This window comes from Aotus nancymaae, unplaced genomic scaffold (genome assembly GCF_030222135.1).
Source record: "Aotus nancymaae isolate 86718 unplaced genomic scaffold, 86718_ANA_hifiasm-v0.15.2.pri h1tg000058l, whole genome shotgun sequence".
Taxonomy (NCBI): Eukaryota; Metazoa; Chordata; class Mammalia; order Primates; family Aotidae; genus Aotus; species Aotus nancymaae.
This window is the reverse complement of record NW_026988472.1, coordinates 8000648-8021071: the sequence shown is the minus strand read 5'-3', so window position 1 is coordinate 8021071 and position 20424 is coordinate 8000648. Positions and strand designations below refer to the sequence as shown.

The 20424-nt window shown below is 38.7% G+C and overlaps 1 protein-coding gene and 2 pseudogenes across 1 annotated transcript; 2 read left to right on the top strand and 1 right to left on the bottom strand.

The window, feature by feature from the left end:
• Positions 1-5602: 5602 nt before the first annotated feature.
• LOC105730388 (probable ribosome biogenesis protein RLP24) lies at positions 5603-6080 on the bottom strand (annotated as a pseudogene).
• A 1815-nt stretch (positions 6081-7895) lies between these two features.
• LOC105730386 (ATP-dependent RNA helicase DDX3Y-like) lies at positions 7896-9532 on the top strand (annotated as a pseudogene).
• A 2743-nt stretch (positions 9533-12275) lies between these two features.
• On the top strand, positions 12276-13320 carry LOC105730385 (ribosome biogenesis protein NSA2 homolog). The gene has a single exon (XM_021667560.2). The coding sequence runs from the start codon at positions 12387-12389 to the stop codon at positions 13164-13166; it is 780 nt and encodes a 259-aa protein (XP_021523235.2). The 5' UTR covers positions 12276-12386; the 3' UTR covers positions 13167-13320.
• The last annotated feature ends 7104 nt before the right edge of the window (positions 13321-20424 follow it).

Below are 20424 nucleotides of genomic sequence, written 5' to 3'. Positions count from 1 at the left end.
TGGCATTTTCTAGAATTTTATATAAATGGAATCAAGTAGTGTGTCCTCATTTATCTGGCATCTTTTCCTCACCATAATTATTTTAATGATGTTGTTCCATGTAACAAAAGTGTATTCATTTTATTTTTGAGTAGTATTTAATTGTACAGATGTACTACATTTTCCTCCCTCATCTATTGCTGTTTCTAGTTTGCGGCTACTAAAAAGAAGCTGGTATGAGTATTTAAATATACATGCTCTGTTCTCACTCATAGACGGGTGTTGAATAATGGGAACACATGGACACAGGGAGGGGAGCACTATACACTGGGGTCTGTTGGGGTGTAGTGGGGGGGACAGTGTGGGGTGAGGAGTTGGGGAGAGACAGCATGGGGAGAAATGCCACACATAGGTGAAGGGGAGGAAGGCAGCAAATCACACTGCCACGTATGCACCTATGCAACAATCTTGCATGTTTTTCACATGTACCCCAAAACCTAAAATGCAATTAAAAAAATAAATAAAATAAATAAAATATATAAAATAAATAAATATACATGCTCATTCACATAGTGAATATGTGCTTTCATTACACTCGCATAAATACCCAGAGTTGTAAAGACTGGATCATATGATAGATATTTGTATAACTTTAAAAAAAACTGCCAAACTGTTCATCAAAGTGGTTGTAGCATTTTACATTTCATCAACAATGTATGAGAGTTCCTGTTTCTTCACATCCTCAAGAACACTTGGTGTGGTCAGGATTTTTAGTTTGAGATATTCAAATAAATATAGAATTGTATATCTTTGTGTTGTAATTTCCATTTTCCTAATGACTAATGATGTTGAGCATTTTATGGGCTCATTTGCCATTCACATATCTTCTTATGTAAAGCATCTGTTCATTTTTTTCCCCATTTAAAAATTGGCTTGCTTGTTCTCTTGTTATTGAGTTTTGAGAGTTCCTTATGCATACTAGACACAAGCCATTTGTTAGGTATGTGATTTTCTAATATTTCCTCTAGTTCTGTGGGTTACCCCTTCTTTCATTTATTGATGTCTTTTGAAGGACAGAAATTTTTAGTTTTAATGAATTCCAATTTATCACTTTTCTTTTATCAAGTTTTTTGAGTTTCATATAAGAAATTGTCGCCTACTGTATGGTCACAAAGATTTTTCTGCATTTTCTTCTAAAAGTTGTATAGTTTTGTGTTTTCATTTACATCTGTGACCCAATTAATTTTTGGATAGGATGTGCTGCATAGGTACAGATAGCCAGTTCTTCCAGCACTGCTTATTGAAGAGACTATCCTTTTTCACTGAATTACCTTTGCACCTTTGTTGAAATACAATTGAACATATATGTAGAGTCTATTGCTGATGTCTACTCTATACATTTTTGCCTATATTTTTGCCCATATTGGTACCATTGCTATGCTATCTTTATTAGTGTAGCATGCTACTGTAAATTGTCCAAATTTGTTCTTTTTAAAAGTCATTTTGGCCATTTTGCATCCTTTATAATTTCATATGAAAGTTAGAATTAGCTTCAAAATAGTCTTTTGGAGTATTTATTTAATCTGTGTTTATGGATCAATTCAGGGATTAACAAACTTGAGTCTTCCACATGAATATTACATATCGATCCATTTATTTAGATCATCCTCAAAATCTCTCAGTTCAATTTTCAGTGTATAGATTTTGCCACCTTTTGTGAAATTTATCCCTAAGTATTTCATGTTTTTAATGTTATTATCATGTTGGTATTTTTATTTAAATATCAAATTGATTGTTACTAGCATATAGAAAGGCAAGTGACTTTTGTAGATATAGTAATCTTCATAGACTAAAGAGACAGTTTGACTTACTCCTTTCCAAGTTATTTTTTCTGACCCTTTTATTAACATTTTTTCTTGTATCATTGCACTGGTTAGATCATCCAGTGGACAACATATTTGTCCACTTTCTTCTTCTTTTAGGAGGTAAGTACTCAGTCTTCATTACTACATTTCAAGTTACCTGTAGGTTTTTCATAGATGCCATTTCTTTATCAAGTTGAGGAAGATTGCTTCTGTTTCTAGTTTGCTAAGAGTTTTACTAGGAATAAAATGCTAGATTTGTCAAATGATGTTTCTGCATCTATTGAAATGACTTAAAACAATCTGTTAATATTGTGAATTCCATTGATTTGTGTTTCTAAGGTTAAACTACCTTTGCATTCTTTGGTCATGATGCATTACCCTTTTCCCCAGGTGATGCTGGCCTCATACAATGAGTTGGGAAATATTCCATTTCTTTAATTTTCTGGAAAAAAATTGTGTGGGTGGCATTATTTCTTCCTTATGTGATTAGTAGAATCCACAAGTAAATCTATTTGGGCCTTTAATTTTCTTTTTGGAAAGTTTTAAAGTATACACGTAATGTACTGAAGAGTGTTTTAATCACCTCCTATTTACCCCATTAGTGAGGGAGGGATTCCTGCCTAGGTTTATGGAAACAGCTGGCATATGACATGTGCCAGATGACACTGATAGCAATTTATTAGTAACATATACTCACAATCTGAGAGAGGAGGATATCATGCACCATACAGTGACACATGAAGTGATGCACTCAGAAATAAAGTTGAAAACCAGTGCCTGTGAAAGGCAGAGTTTGTCGTATTGTTAAAGTGCCCCAGGCTCACATGGGAGGATGTGATTGGGCCGTTTCAGTAACTCTAAAGCCTGACAGAGAAATAAGACCTGCTACTCAGAGATAAGCAGGAGCTGCATCTGGTCTGCTCCATAAGGAGGATTGTTTGGCTAGGGAACCTTATCCATGGGAGCAGAGAGGGAAGGGAACTTGCGGAATCACCATTCAAGATCCTCCCAATTTCACCAGATGTCAAGGTAACACATAATATCAGACCTTAATTTTACAGATCTTAATGGATACAGAGCTAGTCAGATTATCTATTTCTTCTTGACTAGCTGTTGTCTCTCAATGAATTTCTCTACTTTATTCAGGTTATTAAGTGTGTTAAAGTATGTTTTTTTAAAAATAATATTTCTCTATTTTTTAATATCTGTAAAATCTATGGTGATGTCACACTTCTCATTCCTGATCCTGATAATTTTTGTCTTCTCTCTTACTTTTCCGATCAATCTGGCTAAAGATTAATCAATATTTTGATCTCAAAAACCTAGCTTTTGGTTACATTGATTTTCTCTGCTGCTTTTCTGTTATTTCACTGTTTTCTTATCTGATTTTTACTATTTTTTTAATACTCCTAATGATGTTTTATTTGATCTTTTTTTTTTTTTAATGGAGTCTTACTCTGTCGCCTAGGCTGGAATGCAGTGGTGCGCTCTTGGCTTATTGCAACTTCCATCTCCTGGGTTCAAGTGATTCTCCTGCCTCAGCCTCCCGAGTAGTTGGTATTACAGGTGTGTGCCACCACACCCAGCTAATTTTTTTTTTTTTTTTAGTATCAACAGAGTTTCACCATGTTGGCCAGGCTAATCTTGAACTCCTGACCTCAAGTGATCTGCCCACCTCAGTCTCCCAAAGTGCTGGGATTACTGGTGTGAGCCACCGCACTGAGCCTTTATTTGATCTTTTTATGGCTTCTTAAGATGGAACTTGATGTTATTAGTTTGAGACTTTGTTTAAATAACATCAAGTGCTGTAAAATCTCATCTAAGTACTGCTTTAGCTGCATCCCACAAATGTAAACATGTTTCGGATAAATTGTTATTCACTTCAAGATAATGTGTGATTATCCTTTTAATTTATTCTTGTGACTCATGGGTTATTTAGAAGTATGTTGTTTAGTTTTCAGGTATTTGTAGACTTTCACAGTATCTTTTTGTTGTTGATTTCTGATTCAATTCCACTTCAGTCAGAGAATATACTTTCTGCTATTTCAAAACTTTTTAATTTATTGAGACTTGTTTATGACTGAACACATGGCCTATTATTTTAACATTCCTTGTATGCTTGAGAATAATGAGTATTCTGCTGTTGTTTGGTACAGTATTGTAAAAATGTCAATAGGTTAGGTTGGTCGATGGTGTTGATCAAGGCTTCTACATCCTTCTGAATTTCTTTGTACTTGTTCTATCAGTTTTTTTGAGAGAAAGTGTTGAAATCTCTATTATTATTGTGGACTTGTCTATTTTAATGGTATAATAGATTTGTCAGTTCTTTATGTACTCTGAGTTCTGTTATTAAGTACATATTTAGAATTATTATATCCTCTTGAAAAACTGAGCTTTTTTTTTTTACTTTTTAAATGGTTTTATTTTATGTGCAAATAATGAATAGATGTTGTACCCATAAATTCTACTTTCCAAAAACAGGAGCTTTTTAAAAGAAAACCGCGTAATTTTTAAAAGGCACTGGGATTTCTTTGCTTCTAGATCATTGCTAGGCTAGAAAACTAAAGTTTGTTCTACCAGGAATCACTGGAACTGGAAATTCTAGACTGTAGTGTCGCCCCAGACAAAGATTATTCCCTTCTCATCCCCAACATCCATCTACTTATCAGAAGGGTTAAACCAGGTCAAAACAGTCCAGCATAATTAGGTTTCATCAAACAATGTCATTGTGCTGTTCTAAAATGTAAATAAACCAAAACGGGAAATATTAAAATGAAAATAATATTTGACTGCTGAGACCAGATCGGTCGTGGAGACCACAACCCAGGCAGCGCTGAATGAATTAAGAAACAGACACAGAGATAGAGAGCAAAAAGGTATGGTATGGGACAGACAGGTGGGGCCTCAGCATTGCCAGCTAAGAGCCTCGAACAGAGTCTGATCCACATATTTATTGACAGCAAGCAAATATTAATCATCTTTTTAACCAAAAGCATTTTCCGTAGGGAACAAAGCATTCTTTACTGGCAAGAAACAGGCTCTGGGGCGCTTATCTGCTGCAGCTGAAACATGTCGTTAAGGCACTTGCCGCTATTGTTTATGGTTCAGAAGCCCCCCAAGCGGTCTTCCGCCCAAGGGCGGATTAGGTCTTTCTTTCCCGGCTCCAGTAAACCAACAACCTCTAGCAATGTGCGTCACTGCCATCACGAGGACGTCACGGTGCTATTCTGTTTATGGCCAGTTTCTTTAAGGCCTGTTTATGCCAGGCTTAAGGCCTGCTCTCAAATGCTCCCAACATTTGACACTGTCATACAAATTATTAGTTCCTTGTTGTATCCTTCTTCTGTAACATTAATAAAGAGAATATTTTACTGCAAAGAATATTTTATTTTATACATCACTAACCGTGAATTTTTGCCATTAGTTATTACACGAATGCTGCCTAGCGCAATTATCCAAATGGCATGACCATTTTACATCCACAATTCACCTCTATAGGTATAAGCAGAATTTTCATAACTTACATAAGTACATCTATCAGTGAACATTTAACACTGAGATGCAATCTAACATCTGTAATATCTGATGTTTTGTAGATGGCAATGTAGGAAAGCTACATTTTAATCACTTTTCATTTAAAAAGCTACATTTTAATCACTTTTTATTTACCTATGTAAAAAATAAACTAATAATTTAGGAGTTCCAAGTCTCCAAAGGTCATTTTCAAATGTACATAAAAGTAATGGTTATGGAGATTTTTAAGAAGCATCTTCAATATCCACTTCCTCTTGTAACTGCTGTACCATTTTCTCTTCCAACTGCTTCCCTTTGCTGCGGGCTCAGATAAGATGGATGTTTTGCTTGACTTCTTTGATATCTTGAACTTTCTGTGGCTCTTTATTTTTCTTCAATCTGTTCATTATAAATTTAGCTTGGCATTTCTGTTTGATCTCTTCAACTCTTTTCATTGGCATCAGTAGTTTTATTCCATAGTTCTCACTGGTATTTGATAGGTTGATTTCTACATTTTTCAAATTCAAATGAATTATCCACTGTAAGCTCTTTACCAACCGCTTTCCGAAATGCTTTCGTCTACCTAACTTTGTGAGGATTGCACTTCTTTTTAAAGTTTTTATGACATTTAGATTTACAAAATCTGAAGAACTTCCAGTTGTTGGGGACGAAAATCATGTCGTGGCCAGGGTAGACGGGCTGAAAAATTAAGCTCTTTATCATGATGAAATGACTTTCCTTATCCCAGATAATATTCTTTGCTCTAACATCTTTGTTTGAAATTAATATAGTCGCTCCAGCATTATTTTGGTGACTGATTGCATGATATACATTTTCCATTCTATTACTTTTAACCTTTTATATCATTTGTAAATTAAGTGGATTTCTGTAGGCATCATATTATCAAGGTTTCCTTTTTTTCAATCTTACAACAGTCCCAGTCTTTTAATTGGGATATCGATATCATTTAATATGCAATACTATTGATACGTTTGGTTTAAATTATCCATCTTGCTATTGGTTTTCTGTTGTTTGTATCTACTCTTTGTATTCTTTCTTTTCTTATTTTTTACATTTTTGTTTGTACAAAATGGTTGTAGATATTTATGGTATACATGAGATATTTTGATATGTGCATGCAATGCATAATCATCACATCATGGAAAATGGGGTGTCTGTCCCCTCGAGCATTTATCCTTTGTGTTACAAACAATCCAGTTATACTCTTTCAACTATTTTTAAATGTACAATTAAATTATTATTGACTATAGTCACCCTCTGGTGCTATGAAATACTAGGTATTATTCATTCTTCCTGACTACTTTTTTGTACTCATTAACAATCGCCACCTCCCCGTACCCCTTTACTACCATTCACAGTCTCTGGTAGCCATCCTACTCTCTATCTCCATGAGGTCAATTGTTTTGATTTTCAAATCCCATAAATAAGGGAAGGCATATGGTGTTTGTCTTTCTGTGCCTGATTTATTTCACTTAATAAAATGACCTCTAGTTCCAACCATTTTCAGAATCTCGTTCTCTTTTATGGCTGAATAGTACTTCATTGTGTAAATGTACCACATTTTCTTTATCCATTCACCTGCTAATGGACACTTAAGTTTGCTTCCAAATCTGGGCTATTGTGAACAGTGCTTTAACAAACGTAGGTGTGCAGATATCACTTTGATATACTGATTTCTTATCTTTTGGGTATATGCCCAGCACTGGGATTGTTGGTTCATATGGTAGCTCTATTTTCAGTTTTTTGAGGAACTTCCAAACTGTTCTCCATAGTGGTTTACTAATGTATATTCCCATCAACAATGCACAAGGGTTCCCTTTGCTCTACATCCTTGCCAGCATCCATTATTTCCTATGTTTCAAATAAAAGCCATTTTAACTGGGGTGAGATGATATCTCATTGTAGTTTTCATTTGCAGTTCTCTGATGATCAGTGATGTTGAGCACCTTTTCATATGTCTGTTTGCCATTTGTATGTCTTCTTTTGTGAAATGCCTATTCAGATCATTTGTCCATTTTTAAATTAGATTATTAGATTTTTTTCCTACAGATCTGTTTGAGCTCAATATATATTCTGGTTATTAATCCATTGTCAGGTGGTTAGTTTTCAAATATCATCTCCCATTCATTTTGTGGATTGTCTCTTCACTTTGTTGATTGTTTTCATTTCTGCGCAGAAGCTTTCCAAGGATTCCCAGGGTGAGAAGAAGGGATGAATTGCTGGAATGTAGGTGATTTTTAGGGCAGTGAAACTGCTATTCTATATGATAGTGTAAAGGTGAACAAATATCCTACTTTTGTCAAAAGCCATAGAAGGTACAACACAAAGAGTCAATTCTAATGTAAACTATAGACTTTAGTTGCCAATAATGTATCAATATTGACTCATCGAGTGTACAATATTAATGCAAGTCATTAAAAATAGGGGAAATTGGTGAGAGTAAGGATACATAGGAATTCTGTGTACTTTTTCTCATTTTTCTCTGTACACCTAAAACTTCTCCAAAAAATTAAATCTGGCTTTGGCAGATTTGAACGGAGTAGTCACAGTCGCTGGTGTGACAGGTCAGATGAAGATGATTGGTCAAACCACTTCCACCAAGCGAATGCTTGGAGCAGGAACTGTTTTCTGAAGGAAATACAGGGATTAACGTTGAGAAATATGATGATATACCAGTAAAGGCAACTGGCAGTAACTATCCTCCACATATTGAAAATTTCAGCGATATTGACATGGGAGAAATTATCATGGGCAACATTGAGCTTACTCACTATACTTGTCCTACTCCAGTGCAAAAACATACCATTCCTATTATTAAGAGAAAAAGAGACTTAATGGCTTGTGCCCAAACAGGTTCTGGGAAAACTGCAGCATTTCTTTTACCCATACTGAGTCAGATATATACAGATGGTCCAGGAGAAGCTTTGAAGGCTGTGAAGAAAAATGGAAGATATGGGTGCTGCAAACAATACCCCATCTCCTTAGTTTTAGCCCCAACAAGAGAATTGGCTGTACAGATCTATGAGGAAGCCAGAAAATTTTCATACCAATCTAGAGTTCGTCCTTGTGTAGTTTATGGTGGTGCTGATATTAGCAGATTCGGGACTTAGAACGTGGATGCCACTTGTTAGTAGCCACTCCAGGACATCTAGTGGATATGATGGAAGGAGGTAAGATTGGATTAGACTTCTGCAAATACTTAGTGTTGGATGAAGCTGATAGGATGATGGATATGGGATTTAAACCTTAGATACTTTGTATAATTGAACAAGATACTGTGCTACTAAAGGGCATTCATCACACCATGATGTTTAGTGCTACTTTTCCTTAGGAAATACAGATGCTTGCTCGTGACTTTTTGGATGAATGTATCTTTTTGGCTGTAGGCAGAATAGGCTCTACCTCTGAGAACATCACACTCACACAGAAAGTAGTTTGGGTGGAAGATTTAGATAAATGGTCATTTCTGCTTGATCTCTTAGGTGCAACAGGGAGGGATTCACTGACTTCAGTGTTTGTGGAGACCAAAAAGGGAGCGGATTCAGTGGAGGATTTCTTATACCATGAAGGATATGCTTGTATTAGTATTCATGGAGACTGATCACAGAGAGATCAAGAGGAGGCCCTTCACCAGTTTCACTCGGGGAAAAACCCAATTGTGGCTACAGCTGTGGCAGCACGAGGACTAGACATTTCAAATGTGAGACATGCCATCAATTTTGATTTGCCAAGTAATTGAAGAATATGTGCATCATATTGGCAGTACCAGATGTGTAAGAAACCTGGGCCTTGCCACCTCATTCTTTAATGAAAAGAATATGAATATTACAAAGGATTTGTTGGTTCTTCTTATAGAAGCTAAACAAGAAGTGCCTTCTTGGTTGGAAAATATGGCTTATGAACACCACTACAAGAGTGGCAATCGTGGACGATCTAAAAGATTCAGCGGAGGATTTGGTGTTAGAGACTATCGACAGAGTAGTGGTTCCAGCAGTTCTGGCTTTAGGAGTAGTGGTGCAAGCAGCAGCCGCAGTGGTGGAGGTGGTTACAGCAACAGCAGAGGATTTGGTGGAGGTGGCTATGGAGGCTTCTACAATTGTGATGGTTATGGAGAAAATTATAACTCCCAGGGGGTTGACTGCTGGGACAATTGAATCTGCTTTGCAGCAAAGTCACCCTTACAAACTAATATGGAAACCGCATGTAACTTAGCCAGACTATATTGTGTATCTTCAAGAACTTGCAGTACATTACCAGCTGTGATTCTCCTGAAATTCACGGGAGCTCAAAGTCACAAGAAGAAAAATGAAAGAAAATAAACAGCAGCCTTATTCAGAAATTGGTTTGAAGACTTAATTGCTGTAGTTTGGATTTAACTCTTCCCTCCTGCTTTAGTCACACCACAAATTGCATTTATAATTTTGTAACTAGGGATCATTTGTTTGTTAATGTACTATGACTTTAACTTTAGACAACTTACTGCTTTGATGTCCTGTTGGCTCAGTAATGCTCACAATACCAATTGTTTCGACAAAATAAATTTACTAAACTTGGCCTAAAATCAAACCTTGGCACAGAGGTGTGATACAACTTTAACAGAAATCATCAGTTCATCCATAAATATAAAAAGAAAAAAAAAACTCCAGGCAGTAGCCTGCAATAGGACTGTTTGACTCTTGCAGACTTGTGGATTGGGTGAACATCTTAAAGCATCAAAGCATAGTTTTTTATACGGCCAACCTGTACTAAGTTCAGTTCTGACTTCCTCACTCTATCCTGGATAGGCACTTAGAAATTTATACTCTTTAAATAAGCCATTCCAGTCATGATGAGGTGGACTGTATCAACATACCCACTAATATTTTTGAAAGAGCTCTTTAAAGTTAATTCAAGTAAATACTGCAATTTGTCATTTAATGTTAGGCAGTTTATTCTAAGCTAGGCAAATGTGGGCATACTATCACAGGAAAGGTTTAAAGCTTTGATAAAATGTTTGGGGGAGATTTCATTTAATTAGTTTTTTTAATGCCTGCTATAAAAATGTGAAACGTTAGAATGGCTGACCATGGCAATGACCAGGCCTCACCATAGGCTTGGTTGGATTCTGGTCTTCAGTGCATACTAGTGTTGATGTTTTTTGGTCAAGAAGGGGTTTAAGCAGGAAGGATTATGCAGCAGGCTTTAATTTAAATGTAGATTCATATTGCTCTGTTAAAGCTGCATTGAAATGTTAAAATGGCTTACACTTGTAGACTTCATAAATCTAAGACTAACAGAAATCCTTGAAATCACACAGGTTGCAAATATGTACTAAACTGCACAAGGTGTGTGTTCTGTATGTGCAGTTTTAGTTACTTTAGTTGCATAGGTTTCCATTGTATTTATAGTTTCTTGTGCTAAATTTGGCCAAAGATGATTGTCCACCACTAAAAATGCCTCTCCCACTTGGAATTTTGTACTGATTTTGTGACCAGAATGCAATGATCTTTAAAAACAAATATTTTCAGTGGCATAAAAAGTTGGCAAAAATTTCTTAAAGTACAATAGATTTTCAGGTATATTGTGCCTTGTTCTAAAACTTATAAGTAAGTGCACTTGACAGTATTGAGGTCATTTGTTAAGGTGCTATTTCAATTAGTGCAGGTTTAGACTCTTGTACGTTTTGCCCATAACTTTTTACAAAGTACTTATTTTATTGCACGTTCAGAGAATATATATATATATATATATGTCTTGTGTGTGTGTCCTCAACCTTCCAATCTTATTTTGTCTCTTGGAGATTGTTAAATGCAGTCAGTCAAGAAGTAGATTCTAAAATTTTATTTAGGACCATGGAATGATAGTTGAGAAGAAAACTATTTGGACACAACAGATTTTGGATACTTTTTGCTACTAGTTGTGTAATATTTATTGAATATTTTGACAAATATTTATTTTTGTAAGCCTAAAAATGATTCTTTGAAAGCTTGAAGAAAGTTGACCAAAAGACAGTACAAAAAACACTGGCACTTGAACGTTTAATGTCACCATATGTGAAATAATATATTTCGGGGTAGTGTGAGCTTTTAATGTTAAGTCCTATTAAACTTGAGTCAAATTTAACATACCTGGCATTGGCAATGTAGCTATAATTTTCTGACAAAATTTAAGACAAAATTGTCAACTCGAAATTAAAACATATCAAGGCTTTGATATACTTGTCTTAAGATATTAATGAAACACTTCTGAACACTGATATGAAGTGTCCACATCCACAAAGGTTGTCTGAATTGTGTTATATGTTTTGTTTTGTTTGATTTTTAGTGATTGTCTGGCATATTTACAGTCCTCAAACATGTAGTTATTTTTGTGTATTGCTGTAATCAGTGACTTACATTCAGTTTTATCAGCCAGCAATATCTTCAGTAAATAAAGAATGGATCTCCTTTCAAGCCCTAAAAAAAATATAAAAAAAGAATGGAATTGCTGAATATAACCGTTGAACCTCTAGTCACTGTAAGTTTAGTAATTGCTTATTGCATTAATTTTAGATGCTGGCACTGCATGTGCTCTGTTTATTCTGATTTTACTAAAATAAAAAGTTCAAAATCTTAAAAATAATAATAAATGTATTACTTTTAAAAATTACATTGAGCCATGGACTGGAAATATAAAACAATAATTTCCAAGGTATTGGATATGAAGCAATGAAAGAATAATCTGAAGAGATGGGAAACAAATTGAGTGACATGTATTTAAAAATTCTGTTAAATATTCTCGACTTCTCCTCAAACTTCTTGAACATATGGAATAGTGATAATAACCATTTAATATCCTTGTCTAGTAATTCTACCATTTGTGTCATTCTTAATTTGTTTCCATTGAATGAATTTTCTCTGCATTAAGAGTTGTATTTTGCTCTTTCCTGTTGCGGCCGGCGTGGTGTCGGCTCGTGGGTTTCGGAGACCCGAAAATTAAGAGCATTTTTACACCCCAGGGGCTCCTCGTGGCGGCTCTGCGGCCATCACCATGCCACAGAACGAATATATTGAATTACATCGTAAACGCTATGGATACCGTTTGGATTACCATGAGAAAAAGAGAAAGAAGGAAAGTCGAGAGGCTCATGAACGTTCAAAGAAGGCAAAGAAAATGATTGGTCTGAAAGCTAAGCTTTACCATAAACAGCGCCACGCTGAGAAAATACAAATGAAAAAGACTATCAAGATGCATGAAAAAAGAAACACCAAACAAAAGAATGATGAGAAGACTCCCCAGGGAGCAGTACCTGCCTATCTGCTGGACAGAGAAGGACAATCTCGAGCTAAAGTACTTTCCAATATGATTAAACAGAAACGAAAAGAGAAGGCGGGAAAATGGGAAGTCCCTCTGCCTAAAGTCCGTGCCCAGGGAGAAACAGAAGTATTAAAAGTTATTCGAACAGGAAAGAGAAAGAAGAAGGCATGGAAGGTGGTTACTAAAGTATGCTTTGTTGGAGATGGCTTTACAAGAAAACCACCTAAATATGAAAGATTCATAAGGCCAATGGGCTTGCGTTTCGAGAAAGCCCATGTGACACATCCTGAACTGAAAGCCACCTTTTGCCTACCAATACTTGGTGTAAAGAAGAATCCCTCATCCCCACTGTATACAACTTTGGGTGTTATTACCAAAGGTACCGTCATTGAGGTAAATGTGAGTGAATTGGGTCTTGTGACGCAAGGAGGCAAAGTTATTTGGGGAAAGTATGCCCAGGTTACGAACAATCCTGAAAATGATGGATGCATAAATGCAGTCTTACTGGTTTGACAGCAATTTAACATATAATTAGAGGACTACACACCAATTGGAAAAACTGCCATTACTGTAACGTTTCTGAATACTACCGAACAGCCATACATACCTGCAATCAAGAGATTTATTGTAAACATTAAAATGGTCCTATTGTATATAAAAAAAAAAAGAGTTGTATTTTCCTGCTTGCTTGCACGCTTGATTATTTTTTATTAGATGCCAGATATTGTTCGTTCTAATTAGTTGAATAATAACTATTTTTGTATTTCTGTAGTTTTCCTTTTTGTTCTCAGATGTGGTTAAGAAATTTAGAATCTATTAATATTTTGTCATTTCAGGTTTTATTTTTATGCTGTATTAGGTGTGATCAGAGTGATGTTCACTCTGGGAATAATTTTCTTCCATTCTCAAAGCAAAGCCTTTTGAGTACTTTGCTTTATGCTCTATGATGCTCTGTGATGTGTGAGCTTTTCCACTGTAGCTGATGGGAGTCACATTCCCCACCCTGTGTGAGCTTAATGCTATTTAGTCCTTTCAGATGGCTTTTCCCCTAACCTCTAGTAGTCTCATAGGCAAACCTCTGTACCACTTACTTAAATACTCAAAGGGAAATCTCTACAAAGCTTCAAAGTTCTCCCTCTGGGCAGCTCTCTCTTCTCAAACACTCTACCTTGAAAACTAGAGCCACCTTGACTCCTCTACGATGTACTGCACATAGGGAAATCACCAAGCTCTGCCTGGGTTACCCTTTCCTACAGTAAACTGAGGCAGACATGTTACTCAATTTGTTTTTGTTTCTCATCTCTTCAGATTACTCTTTCATTGCTTTATGTTCAGTATCTTGGAAATTACTCTTTCATGTATGCTGCCTAGATTATTTCATTGCTTCGGGGGAAGGGTAAATCTGGTAGCCTTTTCTCCATCTTTACTGGAAATACAATCTCATGAAACATAATTTTTAATATCCCATATTTAGCAAGATCTTATTCAGGCTAAGAAAAAGAAAATGGGAAAGAAAATCTTCATCAAAGTATTTCTAGAAAAGATTTTCAAATACCCAAGAAGTTATACTCACGTAAGACAGTCACTCTTTTTCTATTGGACACTGTTGTACTTGCATATGATCCTGAAACACTTTTTGTAGAGATGCCAGTCCTAACTGGGATATCTCTCTGATGCTGACGGCAAGCTCTTGGGGCCTTCTTCAGGTAGGAATCTGATGAGGGTTTATCTCAGAGACCATGATGTCATAATTTGGCTTTCCCCAGTAGGTACCTTCAACTCCCCTGGGCTGTTGACAGTTCCTCCAATGTCCACTCATGGTTGTGAAGGTCCATGCTGGTTACATCTCTTACAGCCTGACCCATAAGAAGAGATTTAATTCACTTCAGGTCTATTATTATAAGGGAGAGACAGGAATGACATCAACTCCTGCAACCTCATACCTCATGCTTGTTCTCCATGCTTTCTACATTTGGAAGAGCATGAAGACTGCGATAGTGTCTCAAAGCTAAGTCTCAGAGACTGTGAAAGAATCTCTAAAAGCGTGCCATTCAGAGAAAAACCTTGATTTTCTTATCACAATGTGGGAGGGAAAAGGTATCAGGCTAACTAACTCATTGACAGATTTACTGCTGAGTCCCAAGCAGAACCGATAAGGTCTGGGGTTTTTTGGTCCAAATATCTGGGTATAATTACATAAGTTACATTAGTAATGATAGGTGACATTTGTTGACAATTTGACACATCAGGGCATGGAGCTCTGTATTCTTCCAGCACGTCACTTAAAATGCTCAAGAAATTAAAAGATATCTGCTTCTATAACCATTTTACAGATGAGAAAACCGAGTCCCCGAGTGGTTGATTGACTTGTTTGACAATGGGTTCCTCACCTGTGTGCTCCTGCAGGGTCCTGTACTTTGCCTCCCTGTGCTCCTGTCACACAGTGTTGAATAGAAAAGGCTATCTCTGTTTCTCACACAATACACTGGGAGATGGTAGGATCTAGGGAAAGTAGGAACTTAATAAAGAATCAAGAAGGCTATATTCTTCTCCCCTCCTACCTTTTTATACCTATGTGACCTTAGCCACCGAATTGCATTTTTACTAAGTTTTAATGGCAAGGAAATGTGGGGGACGGTTCCTGAGATAGTGGTTCTCAAACTACTGCCTACACCTCAAGCTGTGTACAGTTGAGACAAAAGCTGCCTTTGAATTTTTGCTCCAACAGCAAAAGAAAAAAGTAAAAAGAGCTCACATGCAGTAAATGCTTATTGTAGGCTAGGCTGTATTTTTTTTAAGTGCATTGCATCATTCAAGCCTCACAGAGACAACGAGTGCAGGTTTTTAAACGTGTTACAAATTCAGATAACAATAAGTGAAAGATTTAAGGCACAAATCAAAGTAAATAAATGTCAGTTCAAAGCCCCTTTGTTCAAAATAAGCGTTTCCCAAACTGAGATGTGAGGGTCATAGTAATTCTATACATTTAAACCTGGGGTAAAATATAAAGTTTGTTTTTTAAAAGCATGTTGGTATCACGTTGTAGTAGTTTCAGTTATCTTGAGGCTCTCTAGATAGCTATGCCTTCAGACACAAAATGTAATTTGCTTTAAAATTATTTTTTAAAATAGCTGACTTCTTCCCAGAACTTGGGGGAAAAAAGCCATATAAGTATAGATTCAAGGAAATAAGTGAACCCCAAATTGGGTAATCCAAAGTAATCCATGCCAAAGCACATATATTTTAACTTCTGAAACTTCAAGACAAAAAAAAAAATCAAGAGACCAAGCACACAAATATGATACATTACTTATAAGGGAACATAAATTCTAGTGACAGCAGATTTCCCATTTCTGGCACGGAGGAAAGAAGGAAGTGGCATGATATTTGTTCACGTTCTTTTTTTTGAGATGGGGTCTCTCTCTGTCGACCAGGCTGGAGTTCAATGGCTTGATCTCGGCTCACTGCAACCTCAACCTCCCGGGTTCAAGCAATTCTCTTGTCTCCGCCTCCTGAGTAGCTGGAATTACAGGCACGCGCCACCATGCCCAGCTAATTTTTGTATTTTTAGTAGAGACGGAGTTTCACGATGTTGGCCAGGCTGTTCTTAAACTCCTGACATCAGGTGATCTGCCCTCCTCGGCCTCACAAAGTGCTGGGTTTACAGGCGTGAGCCACTGCTCCCAGCCTCTAGCAATGTCATTTTAAAAGATACTACAAAAGGTCAAAATATTTTGAAAAAATAAAAAGAGAGTGCATAATAAGATTTGGATGTGTGTGCCCACTCAAATCCCATGTTCAATTGTAATCCTCAGTGTGAAGGTGGAGCCTGGTGAGGTGTGACTGGATCATGGGGGCGGAGGTCTCATAAATGGTGTAGCACCATCCCCACGGTGCTATTCTCCTGGTAGTGAGTTATCAGGAGACCCGGTCCTTTAAGTGTGTAGCGCCTCCCCCTCTCTGTCTTCCTCCTGCTCCAGCCATGTAAAAGGTGCCTGCTTCCTCTTGGCCTTCAGTCATGATTGTAAGTTTTCTGAGGCATCCCCAGAAGCAGAAGCTCCCATGCTTCTCGTATAGCCTGTAAAACCGTGAGCCAATTAAATCTCTTTCTTGAATGGAGGAATGGGAAGGTGGGGGGATGCTTCCGGGGTGCCCCTGTGCTTTGTCTCTGGCTCTGTTGACTTGTAGGGGCAGCTCTCCTCAGCGTGTTTTCAAGCACTGGGGTTGGGGGTGGACGATGGCCATTGTCTGGAGACTGAGTGCAGGGGAAATTGTCTGGAAACTGAGTGCAGGAGACGCTAGACGATTGCTCTGGCTGCTCTGCCTGACTCCTGAGGAGCAAGGCACTGAGCTCAGGGACAGACAGCAACTCTGGTAAAATGGGGAGATTGCCTCCTAGGGCTCACATCCAAGGAGAGGCCTGACAGGGACAGGAGGGATGGGCACAGTTTGAAATCCTGGCATCAGGCCTTTTTGAGCCTTGGACACAGGCGTGGGCACCCGTGCATGTGCGTTTACTGTGGTCAAAGGTGCCTTCTGGAAGGGGTGGGGCACTGCTCCCTCAGCCCACCCTGAACAAAGCCTCTCTGCTGTTCTCTGCATACCTGCAGGGAAACAGTGTCTGTCTCTGCCTTCGTGTGGTTACCTTATAGCCCGGAGGGGACATGCTCATTCATCGAAAATTATGTTTGTGTCTCCCGTTCACGTCTCTAACACCCAGAACAGAGCTAATTTTATGAATGAACAAAGTAATAGTTTCACACGCAACTCAAATTTTAATCGATGTATGCAATCAGAGTTGAAAACCCAACATAATGTTATGTTGAAATTGTACTACCAGCTAAGCCTATTCAGTGCTTGCTGTGTGGCAAACACTCTTCCGCGTGTTTCACTGTGGCGTGTGATATGAAGAACAGGCACCTAGGCTGCCATAACACGGTGACCTGACCTAGTTTGAGGAGTCAGAGAAGAGTGCCCCAAGAGTGGCATTTACAATATTGTGCAAAGACACTTAACATGAGATCTACCCTCTTAACAGACCTTTAAGTGTACAAGAGAGTGTTAGCTATGGGCACAATCTTGTCCAGAAAGGCTCCAGAGCTAATTTTTCTGGCATAACTGAAACTTTACACTCACTGATGAGCAACTCCCGGTTTCCCCCACCCCCTTCAGCCGTAGGTAACCACCATTGTACTCTCTACTTCTGTGAGCTATTTTCTATTTCTCCTTTCAGGGGAATCACCTAGTATCTGTCTGCGACTGGCTCATTTTGACGGCACTCTTCACAATAGCCAAAGTGGAGAAACATATTAAAGGTCTATAACTGGGCCGGGCTGCATGGTTCACACCTGGATGGCTTGAGGTTAGGAGTTTGAGACCACCCTGGCCGACATGGCGAAACCCGTCTCTACTAAAATGACAAAAATTAGCCAGGTGTGGTGGTGCATACCTGTAGGCCCAGGTACTCAGGAGGCTGAGGCAGGAGAAAAGTTTGAACCCAGGACTCGGAAGTTGCAGTGAGCTGAGATTGTGCCATCGCATTCCCGCCTAGGTGACACAGCGAGGCTGTGTCTCTACAAAAAAAAGGAAAAGAAAGAAAAAGGAAGAAAAGAAAGAGAGAGAGAGAAGGAAAGAGAGAAAGAAAGAAGGAAAGAAAGAGAGAGAGAGAGAAAGAGAAAAAGAAAAAAGCAGTCTATGACTGGATGAACGGATTAAGAAGATGTGGCATACACAAACAGCATGATGCAGCTTTTAGGAATGAAACCCTGCAACGTGGAACAACATGGATGAACCTCGAAGGTTTTATGCTAGGGAAAATGAACTGGGCTCCGAAGTACATAGACTGTAAGATTTCACCTCTGTGAGGTCCTGAGAACAGGCAAATGCATGGAGACAGAAGGCAGAATAGAGATCACCAGGGACTGTGGGAAAGGGGAGAAAGGGAGTTACGGTGGGAGGGGTACCAAGCTTCTTTTGAGCAGATGAAAACTTGTGCAAATGGATAATGGTGAGGGTTGCACAACAATGTGAACGTACTCACACGCCAGGGACACGTAAACTAAAAAGGGTTAAAATGCCAAATGTCGTGGTGTGCGTATTTTACCTCAATAAAAAAAGATGCCATAAAGAAAAACTCACAGGACAACTTTGTAGCGTTTGCATTTGCCCTTGCTCCACCTGCTTTCCGATACAGTGTTGGCATTGCACCCAGCAGCCTGCATCCCCTCTGAGGAATCCCGGTACCTGGTTCTGGAGGGAGCAGAGCTCTTTCAAAGGTCACGGTTTTCATGGGTTCTAACCTGTCTAGCGGCTTCCTGAAGGACAGAAGCAAGCTGCTCCTCTCTGACCTAACGGGGAAGTCAGGGCGGAAAAATGCTGGGCATTTCCTGAAAACCTTATAAGGCAAACAGAAAAACTGCAGCTGCCGGAGGCAGCAATTACAATGGAAATCTATAACAGATAACCCAAAATCTGGGAGACATGCTGGTGGACAGTCCATTTGGGAAATGAGAGCATTCGGAAGCAGTCCCGTACCTCAGCAGCACGTTTTCCAGGCTCACGTGTGTTATGGCATGTATCAGTATTTCATCCCTTTTCATTGCCAAGCCATACTCCCCTGAATGGAGAAACTAAATTTCACCCATGCGTTCATCAACCGATGGACGCCCGCGCCACTCACAACCTTTCACCGCTAGGAATAAAGATACCACGTATGTTCGTGTACAGGTTTTGTTGGGACATAGATTTTCATTTCTCTTTTGTGGATACCTAAGAGTGGACCTCCTGGGCCATATGGAAATTCTGTTTCTAGTACTGAGGGGCAGCCAGATTCTTTCAAACCCAGCTGCCCTCTGTTATATTCCCACTAGCAATGTACCAGGACTCTAATCCCTCCACATCCTTGTCAGCAACTGTTATTGCCTGTCTTTTTTATTCTTGTCATCCTACTGAGTGTGAAGCCATAGCTCATTTGGTTTTGATTTGCATTTCCCTACTTGATAATGCTGAAGGTGGGGTGGGGGGGTGGATTTTCCTGTGCCTATGGGCCATTTGTGTACTTTCTTCGGCAAAAGGTCTATTCAGATTCTGTGCTCGGTTTTGAATTAGGTCATCATTTGACTGTTGATTTATCAGAGTTCTGCATATATACTGGATGCATCGACCGTCAGAGAGTACAATGCAAGATATTGGACCTAACGCCTGCCTCAGCTTACTGCCGGGAGGGGGAACTCAGGCGGAGTCTCGTCCACTCCCTGAGCTGTGGAGTACGTGGTAGGAACTTCAGTCATTAAAAAGGAAAAAACTCCTGCCACGTGTGACATGAGTAAACCTGGAGCACATTAGGCCAAGTGCAATAAGCCAGGCACAGAGAGACAAATGCACATGATCTCACTTACATGCGGAGTCTCAAAATTGGAACTCATACATGCAGAGAGTACAAATGGTGGGTACTGGAGGGTACGGGTTGGGAGCTGTAGGGGTGTTGGCAATGCATACCAGTGGTGTTGTCAAGTCAGAAGCAATAGAGACAGTCGGTTTTTCTGGTGGACACCCTCGTGCCCGCCTAGCATACCTGGAACACTTATTTTAGAGATGTGAATCCTAACCAACTGTCTCTGGGATGCTGGGAGCAGGCTCCCCGGGTCTTCTGGAGGCAGGAATCTGCCACCTTGTGATGAGGAGGCTTTATCTCAGAGACCCTGAGGTTATAATTGGATTTTCCCCAGCTGGAACACCTGCAGCTCCCCACAGCTGTTGACAGTTTCTCCAA